The 16013-nt window shown below is 50.7% G+C and overlaps 1 protein-coding gene across 16 annotated transcripts in view; it reads left to right on the forward strand.

Moving 5' to 3' along the window:
* MYT1L (myelin transcription factor 1 like) overlaps nucleotides 1-16013 on the forward strand; it is a 368814-nt gene that overhangs the window by 324980 nt on the left and 27821 nt on the right. For all 16 annotated transcript variants that reach the window (XM_081068000.1, XM_081067996.1, XM_081067997.1 and 13 more), the window contains one exon: nucleotides 13111-13173. In XM_081068000.1, the coding sequence (XP_080924126.1) occupies nucleotides 13111-13173 (63 nt within the window). The remainder of the gene's footprint in view (nucleotides 1-13110; nucleotides 13174-16013) is intronic.

Below are 16013 nucleotides of genomic sequence, written 5' to 3' on the forward strand. Positions count from 1 at the left end.
AAGTTGCCTAAGAAAAGAGGACGGTTCAGTTCAGACACCAAAGTCATGTGATGTCCAGTTCCTCTAAATGACGACTTTTTGGTGAGACTTCATTCCGTACTTTGGGAAACATGTTGCCTGGTTCCAGAAACCAAGGGCTGTGCTGTTAAGAACAGACCGTCTCATCCTGAACAGCCTCGTCTGATAACTCTATTTCCTGCCCGCTTTCGTTGTCCTCTTGTGAACACTGGGATGTGTCGAAGTCCTGTGTCCCTTTCACCAGCAAGCAGCTCCAGCAGCGGGCAGGACGGAAGGGCAGTCAGGTGGCAGGAGGAGAGATGGGCTCAGCACCAGGCTGCTGGCCAGCAGACAGGCCCCTGGGGACGGGGAAATGCACACTGTGACACCTGTGTGTGGGGCTCTGCCTTCCAAGGACGAGTGCTGCACCCACTGGGACTTCAGAGCTGCTCTGCACAAAGGCAAGAGTGCCACTCGAGCTTCCCAAACTGGAGGAGAAAACAATCCTGATGACACTTGTTTCTCGTGTGCAGCGGGTGCGGATAGGCCGCGTGACCCACAGCCATCACATAAAATGCCCCTGCCGGGTCCCCGGTTCCGAGCTACGTGCGGCAGACGTGACCCAGGCCGGCCTGGCCCAGCCCCTGAGGCGGAGCTGGTCTGGTGCCACCACCTGGGAGAAACCCGCCCTCGCCTTCTGCAGCCTGGGCTTCGGTCCAAAGACAGATGAAGATGGACTCCTGGTCACGAAGGCCGCGTTTGGGGATTCTTCCACAGCTTCTGTGAGGTGGGCCTTCCCTCGCAGAGAACCACAGTAAGAAGGGACGTCATACACCAAGTGGGAAGAAGGATGTCCCCACGTTTGAAAGCTTAGCCTCAAAAGATGCGAGATGGGGCTCATCACCCCTGCGACAGCCAGCTTTACAGTCACAGGATGAAGGTGGTGTATTCTTCACATGCTTTCCCTTTAAGGAGTTTTTAGGTCATCAGCTCTTTCCTGACTTAAGTCAACACCCGCATAATGCCCTGGGCCAAGCACAGCTCCAGAGTCACACAGGTGATACACAGCCTGCTTTGGTCGCTTACTAGCTGGGCAGCCTGGATTGGTTAGCCTGCACTAGTTAGCCTGCACTAGTTAGTTGGCTTGCACTGGTTAGCCTGGACTAGTTAGCCTGCACTACTTACCCTGGACTGATTAGCTTGGACTAGTTAGCCTGCACGGTTAGTTAGCCTGCACTAGTTAGTTGGCTTGTACTAGTTAGCTGGACTGGTTAGCCTGCACTAGTTAGTTAGCCTACACTGGTTAGTTGGATTGGACTAGTTAACCTGCAGTAGTTAACCTGCACTAGTTAGTTGGCTTGTACTAGTTAGCCTGGACTGTTAGCCTGAATTAGTTAGCCTACACTAGTTTGCCTGGACTAATTAGCCTGCACTGGTTAGTTAGCCTGCAATAGTTAGCCTGCACTAGTTAGCCCACACTAGTTATGTGACTGTCCGTGGACCTCCATCTTTTCATTTCTAAAACTGGGGAAACAACAGCAACCTTCTAGGTCTTAGAGGAAGACTGGCTTAAGGACGTCAGCACTGGCCTGCCTGATGCTGTGCCCTCGGAGTACAGGGGAGCTGTGCAGACAGACTGCAGATACAGAAGGGACAGGGACACATGCTCAGGGCCACATGCTTGTCCCTCGTGTCTGCAGAGCTGCCGCTGTCCCTGATCAGTCACCAAGAGCTCTCGTCCCATGGGCCTGTGTGTGTGAGGCACATAGTCGTCTCTCTTACACATGGACTCACACACACCCCTCCCAGCACAGAGACCATGCTGAGGTGACACAGCACCGAGTCAGAGGGCTGCACTTACAGCTCCAGGTATTACAGCACCAGAGTGGTGCCCTTCCCAGCAGGCTGTGCGCTCTTCCTTGGACCTGCTTCTAGGGTGACGTGGGCAGGGGCCCTATAATGGGCCTTCACACAGAACCCCAGGGTTCATGCTTTGTTGATAGCGTGGAAGGACTGGGGCAGCTCATGATTCTGACCTGTTTGGGGACACAAACGCCACCGAGCTTTGGGCTGGTGTGACTCAGACTCTCCAGGTGGTCCCAGGTGGGTCCTCACTGCAGAGTGGACCCGTTCATGACGTTCTGAAAGCCCTATGTGTCCCCATGGTCCTGGCTCTGCTTGGTGTGTCATCCCGGGTGAAACGCTGCTTGAGCTGAAAGGCAGCCCTGCCCTTGCTGTACCGCGCCCGCCCACCCTCAGGCAGCACTCCCACTCAGCTCCCTGCTGCTCACAACTGCTCTTAAATTTCCCTGTGCAGAGGGCTTGACTGAGGGAGGCGGTTGCCATAGCAACCTACTTCCTCCTCTGTCCCTCCCCCTCCCAGTAGCAGGGCCTCCATGGGGCTGCAGGGGGATGTGTCCTCCCACCTGTGGGAACCCCCAAAGGGCCTGTCTTCCAGTTGATGACACTTGTCCTGCCTTCTGGGCCCAGGATGGAGCCCCCACACACAATTGCTAATGAGACGTGAAAATTAAAAGCTACTGCAAGCCCCTTGAGCACTAGATTTCCACTATGGAGGTTTTTTTTCTCCTTTCCCTTCTTTCTCTTTCTCCTTCAAAAATCGTTCCTATTCTTTCTTCATAGCGTCCATAAAAATCATTTTTAAATGTGATTCTTTCCCTAAGAAACACATTCAGGTGTCAGGCAAGTCAGGTTCCCATTAAAATACACTCTGAAACAGCCAGACTTCAAACTGATTTTCTTAAAAATCAGGTCCATAATTGCTGTGCAAGAAATATAGATATTGTTAATACTTACATTTTCCACAATCAGCAGACTCTGTAACATATTTTTATTTGGAACAGGTTTCCATTCACATATTAATGGAGTATAGCTCACGGAAGGAGGGCAGTCTGTCCACAGTGGCCTGGACCTGTAGGTGTCACTACACCAGTGACACATGCAGTGTCCTGGGAGCTGCAGACAGCAGCAGACCACGCAGACCTGCTCTCAGGACGCTGGGATGCCCCTCCGCCCGCCCCCCGCCGTCTGCAGGGGCCTTCCTTCTGTGTTTGCTGTTCTGCATTCCCACAGCTTCCGCTCCCACCCAGCTGCCTTTGGAGGGGCTGCTTCCTCTCCGGGCAAGGCCAACTGCCTCAGCTGGGTGGTTATCCCTTCAGGTTCAGACCAAGCCTCCGATGGTGGGAGGAGACAGCAGGACACAGTGCAGGCCCTGAGATGGTTGTGAGGCCAGGCAGAGGGGCCCCTGGCAGTGCACACAAGTGGGGTACACATGACCTGGAGGTGGGGCGCGCTGCAGAATTTACCTTCCTGTCAGGGCCAACGCTCCCCCGACCAGGCTGCTGCTGTCCCAGCCTCCTCCCCGCCCGTGAGCTCTCTGTGGGGACGGGGCCCCTTCCGCTTGCTGCTCTTGCCCCCCCCCCTGCCTGCAAGACGAGAGAGGAAGGGACTGCCTCTTCCTCTCGTCTGCATCCTCGTCCCCACCCCCTCACAGGGTCCCGTTGTCCCGACTCTCCCTTCCTCCCTCCCCATTTAAGTCATCTTTCTCCTGGACAAGTAAGCAGAGCGTTCCCCGATTCACAGCACCGTCTGCTCCGCCTCCTTCCAGCTGTGCTCCGGTCCCGGTCCTTCTCCCCGCTGGGGACCCCACTTCACCCCTGCTGGAGGCCCCGAGCTGCTCCCTTCCACACACACCTGCCTTTTGACTTCCGGTCTGCTCCTGTGCTCCCTGAAGCCCCCCAGCAGACACCCCGGTTATGCCGCCGCTAAGCCCAGGGCCCCTTGAGCTGACGGCAGGGTGCACGCCCGGCTTTGCACGCCTGCCCTGGGCACGTGCACCTGTGTCGTCTGGGAGGTGGGGTGACCGTAGTAGTGTCCAGCACAGGGGACTGGCGTGCAGAGCCACGAGAGGCCGGCACCCAGTGTCCCTGCCACCTCCTCGGCCTCGGCAGGCCATGTGGTCAGCACTGTCCTGGATTGGCATCTCTTGAGAATTCGGGTCCCCGTCAAGCGCCAGCAGCAGCTTCCCCCACTCGCCCTCCCCGTGCCTGGTCTTCTCAGCCCCTCTGCCTCCTGCCTGACTCCCTCAGCCTTCACATCCACCCCGCGGCTCTGACCGCTCTTGTGGGCTCTGCTCGTGCCTGAAGGGGCATCAGGACAACCAGGGAGTTTTGGAACCCACTGATGGATGTGTCCTCGACACAGAAGTCTAAAGAAATTCTGTGTCACTTTCCTAACGTCTCCTCTCATCCCATTTTATAAGACATTGAGAACTCCATATGGGTCAATAAATAAACAAATGAACCTGACCCTGCCAGGAGCGGGAGACCCTATGATAGATAGATTGGTAGGGCAGGAGTCATTGATAATAAGGGGACATTTGAAAAGAGTCTAGTGGAATGAAAAAGCACCAGAAGAAGAGAGATTTTTGTTCTAATCTCATCTCTGTCACTCCTTGTGTGACCTTAAACAATATTCTTCACCGACTTGGATCTGTCTCCTTGATATAAAATAATGTATTTCGAAAATCTTTGGCAAAACTGAGAGTTAGTGAAATCATTTATAACTTTGACCAAAAAATACGATGTAAAACGGGAAAGGGCAGATTCCATAGGAGGAAGGGAGAACGTGCTAGAACTCCATTTTTTAAATGAGAGATTGACAGAAAAGAAAATAAACTGAAAACAGTGTTTTAAAACCTGTTAGTTATAAACAGGAGGCAGGACCTGGGGATGGGAGGAGAGAAGACCCAGAGTGGCCCAAAGGGTGAGGAGGCAGCAGAGAAAATTCTAGATCACACAGGTTGCAGATGATCATGGAGTCTTGTAATTTCTCTGATCAGAGTTAGAAACTCTTTGTCTATGAGACAGAATAGAGGTTCAAAAAAATGTAAAAGCCCCACAAACATAGGAAAAACAGGAGAAACAAAAGTTTAAAAAAAAATTAAAAATAGGAACAGGATTTCAGCTAAGAGGGAACCTGGATGGCTGCCCTCCCAGCTCTGTGGCCCTAGAATCTTTCCTTTTTTCGGTCCTGGGGCACCTGCCTCCCCTAAAGCTCGCTGAAGTCTCTGAGCCTTAGAAAACCGAACTGCTTCTAAACTACATAAACTGCCTTCTCTATTTAACTTAAAGTAGTTTTAAACTGTCTGTGGACAGAGAAATGGAACTGATGTCACTGCGTCCCTGTAGCTTGTACAGCCTTGCAGTTCCAGCCATGTGACACCCCGCGCGCTCACATGGGGCCCGGCATGCCCTCTGACCTGACGAAGCGAGCGAGGGCTGTGTTGGTGGCTGTCCTCCTGCTCCCGTCCGCCCTGCATGCAGGCCTGCGAGCAGAGGCGGCGCAGCCGTGAGCGGGGTAGGTCACCGGCTGTGTCCCAGGTGCCGGCTGTCCTGTCAGTCCAGGGCGCTTGGAAAATGGGTGTTGTCATCCCAGGCGCCCCAGGCCTGTGCTCCCAAGCCCTCCCTGTCGCACCCCAGCAGTCAGCTTCCACACGGACATGGTGACAAATGCTTTCTCCCTCTCAGAGGCGGGGAACGCTGTGACAGCGCTGAGTAAAGGGGGGGTGAGGGGGGACACTGGTGGTCGCACAGGTCAGTGCTGTCCCCCCCATCCCCATGGCCAGAAGAGACCCCCTTTAACAACATGCACACACTTCTTGGCATGTAAGCGACATGTTTAGAGCTTGGTGTCAGCAGCCAGAGGTGAGTCCTTCCTGTGTGTCCTGCCCCCAGCCCGCAGGCCTGTGGAGTCTCCGCGGAGCCCCGGCCTTACCAGCATCTCGGCGCCTGCCCACAGGCCCCTGAATGGCAGCTGTCGCCCACAGGGCGCCGACACGAGGTTAGAATGGTGGTTCCTATGGCCTTGAGTCCGCTGCACCGGTCACCTTTGTGCTTTCCGCCTGGTCCTCGGCGCCCACGTCCACTTCTGACTTGGCTGCCCCAGCCCCTGCTTAGCAGCTGCCCTGCGGCCGGACAGGCACAGCTCTGAGCTCTGGCTGCAGTTTCCCAGGGCCATGGCCGTTCCCTGAGGCCCGTCTGCACGTGCGAGGGACGTCTGGCCGCTGCGCACAGCAGCCGGCCTGGTTTACCCGGGACGCCCCTCGGGCCGAGCCCGGCTCCCACCCTGCTCGGCGCGCCAGCGCCCTGGGCACAGACGACTGGCAGCTGACGCTTTGGAGGCTCAGGACTGAAAAGAGAAAACTGCCTGCAGCGTGCACACTGGAGCTCCCCAGGCAGCCACACCTGCAACTCGAGTGTTCCCGGAAGGTGGACCCAGGAGCGGGCCAGACTCAGGCTCCTCTCAGCCGTTGCCTAGAGCCCCGGTTGCCCTGGCCCCAGTCGGGGGAGGGCAGAGGGCAGGTTTCACGCGGCATATGTTACAGGTGACCCAAGGCTGATGACAGGCTGTGGGCCTCGAGGTCAGAATGGAACCCTGCGCATGAACTCCTGCGTGTCAGTGGCCACATCATGCGTGTGCCATGCAGTGAGTTTATGGTGTGTGCTCTGGCCGCACAATTACCGGGCCAGCTGGGACACCCAAGCCCCAACACCCACCAACCCCTCCGGGTTTCTGCTGCTGCCCCAGCACACAGCCCCCCATCTGTCAGCCCGGGGCTCGCGAGAACCAGCTGCCATGTGTATTGACTGAGGAGGACACCTGCTTTCTTAGCAACCTGAGGCCTGTTCCTCCGTCACCAGTGACAAAATATTTCAGTCCTATGAATGGTGAAATTCTGCTTCATTTATGTGTGTTTCTGATTGTAATTTTTAAAGAAAGTACTAGACCTGAAAGAAAAGAGTGTCTTCTGTTTACATGTCACGGACGTCAGAAACCAAGTCTTCCACCCAAATTCTAGTGTCAGTGGGTTGACTTCACATTTTGAAATGTGTGGGTTTTCTAAACACTGAAAACTGCTAAACTGCACTTGTGAACGCGCCTCTTCACCTCTCTCTCAAGGAAGGAAGGAGCACAGGAGAAACTGACAATACGCACACGTCATGTTGAATTTCAAAAGAGAAAATTGTTGAATGTCTTACAGATTGAAATGTGATCTACAAGACTTTTGCCTTCCTTGACTTTCAGGTAGTATAAGAAACCGGGCAGAGTGGTATATGTTGCTTTTAACTGACCTGATTTCTTTCAGTTTGGGGGAAAAAAATTACAGAGTTGTAGCATAAAAATAAGCATATGTCATTTTTCTATTTCAAAATATTTTTATTTTGCACTCTGCATTTCTTTATTTTTTTCTTATTTATGAGACAAAAAAATCAAACTAAAGAGATACGTTTAGTTTCTAGATACGTCTAGATACGTTTCTAGAAACGTATCTCTTTAGGGAGGGAAAAATGTTTTTAAATTCAACTTTTTATATAAATGGGGCAAAGGCTTCTATATATAGGTAACCAGAATCATTCCAATTTACTAATAAGTTTTGCTACTAGAGACAAGGTATAATTTTACGTTTTTCTGATTTCTTTGAACATTGAGGGCAATAAGAAAAAAATTACATTTTTTTCATATTTTGTGTTTTACTTACTAAGTTTCTTTGACAGTTGCCATGAAAGCAAGGAACACAAAAGACTGTTAAAAGCTCTGCATGGAATTCTTCAAAGAGCTCAAGGTGTATCAGTCCGGCATTTTATATTATTATTCCTTAGTCCGTGAGCATTTTTGTGTATGTCTTAGCTCCCACGGTCAAAATCAAGGCAGGTGTGCAAACGCACCCGGTCGCGTTGGTTCAACCAGGCGAGGCCGATTCCACAGTCAAGTCCAGACAGAATTCAAACATGATGGCAGTACTTTCAGCCTGTATGTATGAGACGTTTAACTGTACTTCATGTTTTAAATGTCTTAAATTGACTTCTCAAGTTCTATCATATTTACTTGTGAAAGACAGAGGGGTGACTCAGCATGAAGGAGGCAGGTCACGAGTGTTCTTACGAGTGTGAATGAGTAGTGATAGGTAACATGACTCCTGGTATGGCTGCGGCCCTGTGTCAAGGGGATGGCTTGTGGACGGGAGACAGTAGCACGGTCCTAGGTTACAGGTCTTGCATAAGGACAAGTGAGAGGCAAACTTGAGAGGCCAGTTGGCCTGTCATCATATTTTTGTGACGTGTGCCTACGCAACGTGACATGCTTTTCATAATTATGTACTTACTGCATACCTATTAAGTTCTCTTTTGGTGTTAGGGGACATAGCTTATGACCTCCATGTAGGTGTGACTGGTGATGATTCCTGTAGGGGTCCAAATAGAACATTTCTTGTGGTGGAAAATAGTAAAAAGAAAGGAATGAACAGGAAGGCATTCTAGAAGGTTCTGGCTCAGAGTCTCTGCCGTCTGGGTTCTGCCAAAGCAGCGGGACTCAGTGCGTCCCTCCTTGAGAAGGGCTGGTTTCATGAATTGATAAATCCTAAAGTTTGTGAGTGGTCCTGGTTTAGTTTTGTTTTGGTTTCGGTTTTGCCTGGATTCTGCAAAACTTCAACATTATTTAAAACTTTATTATACTTTCATTACCACTTTTAAACATCTGTACAAGACCAATTTTTCTAGCCAGATAATAACATGTACTACCCAGAATTATTTTCTCTCGGTGTTACTTAATCCGAAGACCATGCAGGATCGCAGATGAGGCCAAATGGTTTTTGTCTGAAATCTGCGCGTGAGGAGATGAGGATAGACAATAAGATTATTTCCTCATCATTTGCTTCTCAGAGTGGTTTCAGCAAGAGTACCTTTGGAGAGGGAAAGACAAAACATCCTAAGCAGGCACTGTATTTAACACAACCTTACATCCCGAAGCATCGGTCCGTGTGCCATTGTCTGTGTGACAGCTTCCAGGCAGCAGCAGGACACGGAGGGGCGCTGCTCCACGAGTCTCCTTGGCACCCCTCCCGCGGACGCGCCGCGTGACTGAGCACCCACGGCCTCCCTTCAGGAGAAGAGCAAGACGCAGCTGCAATGTTTGCGGGTGGCTCTTCCACCACCCGTCAGCAGGGGTCCAAGCGCAGGCCCCAGGTGGCAGCGGAGACCCTTTTGTAGATGAATAATCGCTTCCTCGGGCACCGGCTTCAGAAACTGTTTGCATGTTGGGTTTTCTTAGCCGCGAAACTCCGTGTAAATCGAAGAGTTGAAAACCAGCCGGAAGTGTGGAGCAGTAACGTCAAGTGAATCCCCGGGGCTGTTAACAGAAGGCACAGTGAGGACCCCTGGGCCCGGAGGCACACGGCTGCCGCCTGGCCTGGAGGCGCACCGGCGACACCGGTCCTGGGGGCGGCGCGGCGGGGGCAGGAGCGCAGCCAGGACCCTCCATCCTCGGCGCTGCGACCTCGGGCTGTCCCCGGAGGACTGGGATCCCGGCGGGGACGCAGCCAGTGGCCGAGCTGGGGCGGCCCCTCTGTCACCTGGTACCCGCCTTTGCTCTGCCCCCACACAGTGCCAGCTCCGAAAATGAGCCAAATCAACGTTTTGTTTTTATGGTGGTAAAGATCTTTTTAAATGCCTCCTTCTTTATCAGACGGTGTATTTGTAAATGGTTTAATCACATAAAAACCACTCCGAAAATCTTCCGTTTCTTTTTTTTTTTTAATTAATTTTATTGGGGTGACAATTGTTAGTAAATTTACATAGATTTCAGGTGTACAATTCTGTATTACATCGTCTATAAATCCCATTGTGTGTTCACCACCCAGAGTCAGTTCTCCTTCCATCACCATATATTTGATCCCCTTTACCCTCATCACCCTCCCCCCACCCCCTTACCCTCTGGTAACCACTAAATTATTGTCTGTGTCTATGAGTTTTTGTTTCTCATTTGTTTGTCTTGTTCTTTTTGGTTTATATACCACATATCAGTGAAATCATAGGGTTCTCTGCTTTTTCTGTCTGACTTATTTCACTTAGCATTACTCTCTCGAGATCCATCCATGTTGTCACAAATGCTCCTATATCATCTTTCCTTAACGCCGAATAGTATTCCATTGTGTATATGTACCACAACTTCTTTATCCATTCATCTATCGAAGGACATTTTGGTTGTTTCCATGTCTTGGCCACCGTAAACAAAGCTGCAATGAACATTAATTCAAAATGGATCAAAGACTTAAGCATAAGACCTGACACAATAAACTGCATTGAAGAAAACATAGGTACTAAACTTATGGACCTTGGGTTCAAAGAGCATTTTATGAATTTGACTCCAAAGGCAATGGAAGTAAAAAATAAAATAAACAAATGGGATTATATGAAACTGAAAAGCTTCTGCACAGCAAAAGAAACTATTGACAAAATAATGAGGCAACCAACTGAATGGGAGAAGATTTTCGCAAACAGTTCCTCTGATAAGGGGCTAATATCCAAAATATACAAGGAACTCATGAAACTCAACAACAAAAAAACAAACAACCCAATTGAAAAATGGGCAGAGCACCTGAAGAGATATTTCTCCAAAGAGGACATACAAATGGCAAACAGACATATGAAAAAATGCTCAACATCACTAATCATCAGAGAAATGCAAATGAAAACCACAATGAGATATCACCTCACCCCAGTCAGAATGGCTTTCATCAACAAGACAAATAGTAACAAGTGTTGGAGAGGCTGTGGAGAAAAAGGAACCCTCCTACACTGTTGGTGGGAATGCAGACTGGTGCAGCCGCTATGGAAGGCAGTGTGGAGGTTCCTCAAGAAATTACGAATAGAATTACCATATGACCCAGCAATCGCTCTCCTGGGTATCTACCCCAAAAATATAAAAGCATTTCTCTATAGAGACACGTGTACGCCAATGTTCATTCCGTTTCTTCATTAGCAAAATCTGATGGTCGTTTGTATGATGTTGGTTATAATGCCTCACTTTAAACTTGAACAGAGTATGTCAACCTCCTCCTGCCCCATCAAGAAAAATGGCATATGGAAAACTTTCTACTCATGTTAAAAATAATAAATTTTAAATAATTTTGCACTAAGTACTTAAATTAGGAAGAGTTTAGGAAATTTTTTTCCAAAAAAGTAAAGCCAAGTGTATGTTATTGGCCAGTACGAAGCATTTCTGTTTCTTGATACATTTTCAGGACAGAAAGTTGCACAAAGATTGGCTTTTCTTAGAATGATTGTATTGCTTTCAAATCCCCTCGCTGTGTGAGCATTCTGGGTTCAGTCGGTCCCCATGACGTGCCATTTGGGAAATCAGCTATTTAACTTCAGTCATTTAGGTCGTTTTTTAGAAAATAATTCCTTAGCAATCAATGGAGTAGTGTTATGATGGAACGTAAACAGCTGTTACTTCAGCAGAAGGCAGGTCAGCAGATTGGGGGCGTTGTTCTTGGTACATGGATTCTGTTGTGAGCATCTCCGAGTTCTATCTCAAACGCCTAATTTTTAAATCCTGAATCCACTTACACACACCAGCGGTTTCTCTAGTCCCTTTTCACTACGTTACTTAATTCTCCCAGAGCACAGGCTGTAAGTTAGACTTTAACCTTTACTATGACATGGCAGCTGGCAGACCTAGATTTATGTTCCCTTTCTTGGGACTAAAGGAGAATTCAGCAATTTCTGAATACCAGAATTGTCTGTACATCAAGTGTCACTCACGACACCACGCAGAGGAGCGGGGACCCATTGCGTGGGCCGCTGCCCATGCTCATCTGGTGGTGAGGACGTCCCTCTGTGGGTCTGGTCTCAACCCCCAACTTCCAGGTGACTTCCTGAGTGGAAAGCAGACTGAAATCCCGTGGAAGCAGCATACGCTTAGTAAATACTTAAAATGTGCGATGTCTGGCCTTGCCAGGAATCCAGGTTCTCATCAAGTAGAGGTGGGGCACACGAGCTCAGTGACAATAGTAATTATTGTCACTCTGTCCTTGTTTAGTTGTTTTCTGTTTTTCGATTTTTTGGTTGACCCACAGGGATTTAATAATCCATTGATTCCATCCCCCAACCCCATGGCGTCCTTTCTCTCCTTCCAGAGCTTCAAGCCAGGCTCCATCATTTTATTACTTGCCACTCTCGCCTGCCCATCCGAATAACACTCATTACGGCTCAGGCTGATTAAACCCTGGGCACCTGTGTGCCCTCACCTGCGCCTCCCCACAGGAGGACACAGCCTGGCTGACTGGTCTCAATTCTGACACCAGGCCCAAGACCCACTACATTTCCCAAGTACGTTCTTTCCCATTCCCCTAAATGTCTGTCTTCTCCTTCTTATTTTTTGAGCATTACAAATTTAATGAACAGATACAAAATTTTCTTAATTTTTGTCCTAATTTTTGCATGTGTGGTGGGTACAGATGCAGCTGAAATAACAGTGTGCAAATATCTGTGTTGAACCATCTGATTATTCTTGGGCTGGCACATTGAAGGCACTATATGAGGGCAGTAATGATAAGACTGTTTAAAAGCATTCTCTCCCATCAGAGCAGTGGCGGTGGCATGGTTCAGGAACTGGGGAGCTGCCTCGGTGGGTGCAGGAACTGGGGAGCTGCCTCAGAGGGTGAAGGCCTGTGACCGACCCCAGCACCCTGGCTGACTTGGCCTCGGCCTGGTTGGTCCACAGTCAGGACCTAACCGGGGTGTGGCGAGGCAGTTGAATGGGAGCCGTGACAATGGTGGTGTGGGTTTGGACGACGTCCGTTCTCTTAGGCCACTGTGTGTCCCTTCATGTAAAAATCCAGCTTCACATGAGGGTTGGTGTAACAACAAGCCCTGTCATAACTGGCTTGACTGAACATCAAGTGGCAAAAAGAGAAGGAGCGTGGCACATGGGGAGAGAACAGAGACCCCGGACGAGTGGTCGTGGGACCAAGCATGCCCCAGACAGTGCCAAATCCTAGGCAGTTACTGAGACCAAGATCCTCTAGAAATGTCATTGTGTTGGAGGGAAGAGGTGGCCCAAGGTTGGTATCTAGCAGTGGTGGCAGGTGGGCCACGCCCACGCCAGCCAGGGGCCTTCCAGCTCCATTTCTCTTCTTCACTGAGGAAGTTAAGCCTCAAAGCGAGTTCACTTTCCAGATAAAAAGGAAATTAACTGTCCAGGAAATTTCATTTCTTTCCAGTAAATTGTCAATTTGCATTTTGGTTGTAGGTGCCCCACCCCTGGCTGTGATGGCTCTGGGCACATTACTGGCAACTACGCTTCCCATCGAAGGTATGTACAGGTTTTCTTCTCTCACAGCTGTTCTTTCTCGTCACCACGCATGGCAGTGTGGCCAACAGCCTGGCATGCGGCTCCCTGGCTGATTCTGCTGGCGGGGTGGCCGCAGGGACCCAGGGACCACAGGCTCCTCCTGACAGCTGCTTCTCCTGCAGCTGCTCTGGCCACTGGAGCCCCTCAGTGGCACAGGACAAGCTAAGCTCCTGAGAACAGTCACTGACAGGCCAGTTTGCTAATGCCACTGGGAGCTGTCCCTAAACATTGAGGTGTGAGCCACAGGCCATGTGGTTACCGTGAGCTGACACACAGACCTGACCCTTCCAAAGTCTCGGCACTGTCACTCCCAAGAGGCGGTATCTGAGTACAGCCGGGCGATTCAGCCATGTGAGGAAACACCAGTCTGTGCGAGCCCACATTCAGTGAGCCTTTTGTGCCAGCCCGTGTCAGACGTGAGTGGAAAGGACCTTGAGGTGCTATGTCTGCACAGGGGTGTCCCGTTCAGTTCAGGACAAGTCAGTGCTGAGGGGGGGACAAGAAGCTTGTGGACCGAGGCCCGTGCAGCAATGGTCACCAGCTGCGTCTAACAAATGAGCCAAGTCCAAGGCCCGCTGCTGGCTCCCCGTGCCCTAAGGCCAGGTCACAGAGCGGGCAGTGTGAGAGGACACACACCTTCTGCTTTAAGTGCATCCCCCTACCCCCACTGCAAAGAAAACAACAAAAAAGGTGTAAGGGAGGATTAGGACAGCAAGAGCAATGTCGGCTTTGGGCTGGCCTAGCAGGTCCAGTACAGGGGGGCCTGTGGCCCCCAAGTGACCGCCTCCCCGTGGTCAGAGCAGGGGTCGCCTGCTGGCTGGCACGGTGTGGATTAGAGACAGCTCACGTGCTGAGCGGTTTCCTCAAAGACCTGAGTGCGAGTCCTGTTCTTCTGCGCTCACTCCCCCCGTGGGAGCAGCTGCCACAGGCAGCACAGGCCTGGGGAAAGCCTGGTGGAGGAGCGCCAGCAGGGAGAACTGACCAGTGCGGTTTAGGGGTGCGTCTCCATGTGACTCGATGACCACATCTCGCTGTCAAGACCAGGGCTGTCCCCCTGGGCACTGCTGACGTTTAGGTGGGCAGTTCTTTGCAGTGGGGCGTCCTGTGCTCTGCAGAATGCTAAGCAGGTCCCGGGCGCCCCACCTCCATTCATGACCAGCAAATGTGTCTCCAGACAGCACCCCACGTTCCCGGGCCCCTGCCGCAGACCGGGGGTCACGAGCTCCTTTGGCCAGCCATGGCATGCTGAACGTCAGACAGGAGTTACCTCCAACATGGGTCGCCAGAGTAAGAGCTGGAGTAAATAAAACAAAAGTGAATTTAAAACTCTGGTTAAATATAAAAAGTCAAGCACATTCTACAATACTTCTTATTTTAATTTTATCTTAGAAAAGAGATGTCCCAGTCCTCACACGGCCAGGACTTCTAGCATTTAACAGCGTCTGAGGAACTAAAAGAGAATATTTACTGGTCACTTACTGTCCAAGTGTCTGTCTGCCACAGATTTGTTTTTTGTTTGGCATCATTTAAACTTATTCATAATTTAGTTTAAACATTTTAATTCATGTAACTCAGAGCTTGTATGGTAGGTGTTAATAGAGCATAAACTTGTAAATGAAGTATAATTTAGGCTTAGATTGAAGCTATGACCTGGGCCTGGAGTAAGTCGTGCCAGGATTAACCTGCAGAGACAGAAAGCAAGTTTGACTTGGGTTTCGGCAAATTGGGGCGGGGTGCACGGCCTTGTGGGGCAGCCCATCAACAGAAGGGTCCACGGCGAGGGCATGCATCACAGTGACGACTTCCCTTGCGTAAGGGTGACAATGGGGCTGCCACTGTCAGGCCACAGTGTCCCCTCAGTTGACAGCTCTTGTGTGAACAGGACACGAATGGAGGACAGCAGCCAACTCTTCCCAGTGTGTCGGTTCTTTGCGCGCCTCTTCTGTTGTCAGGTTCTCAGGACTGTGAGGGGACATTACTTATGCACCAACTCCAGAGAAAACCTGGCTTCCACAGGTGCTTCAGCCTCTGCTGACTGAGCCACAGTCGGGACCGCAGGCCACCGAGCGCCTTCAGACCTCAGACTCACGCCGAACGGCCGGGTCAGCCTGTGCGCCGCCCCCTGCCTCTCAGCCCAAAGGCGCACATTTTAAGTTTTGTCTAAGTTACAGCACAGCCACTGCTCTCCAATGTAACTATCACCACGGGCTGTGCCGCCAGCACCAGCTTCCTCCTGGGCACTGTCCTGGGGGCTTCGGAAGCTGCCTGTCTCGCTGTCCTCGGGCCACCTAAGCACTAGGTAACCCGTCTCCTTTTGCACTGGAGGGCCCGAGACTGGCAGATGTTGTGCAGTGGAGATGTGCCCACTTCCTGGGTCTGCCCTGGACCCCACACTCACAGTGGCCCCTGCAGAGGCCTGGGTCTCTGACCTGTCCTGGGTCTGACCGGCGCTTTTTTTTTTTCACTTGTAAGGATGGTGTGGGTTTTCAGTCTCTACATCCTGTCTGAAACTTTCCTAAGTTTGTTTTAATAGATATTTATTGAGTGCCTATGATGTTTTATCAAACACCTTCCTCCCGTGCTTTTCCCTCCGCTCCGTCCTCAGTGAGCAGAGACCTTGTTTGCTGAGAGCATAGAAAAGTTTCCAGAAACTTCACAGACCTCGTCAGGCTGTGATTCAGCCTTGTCTTCCAGCAACAACAGAAACAGGTCCAATTTTTTTCAGCTTTCCCACCAAGACCCATTTCCAGGCATCTTTATACCTTTCCCTGACCCTTCTCCAGATCTGCTTTCCACTCAGC

This window comes from Rhinolophus hipposideros (genome assembly GCF_964194185.1).
Source record: "Rhinolophus hipposideros genome assembly, chromosome: 12".
Taxonomy (NCBI): Eukaryota; Metazoa; Chordata; class Mammalia; order Chiroptera; family Rhinolophidae; genus Rhinolophus; species Rhinolophus hipposideros.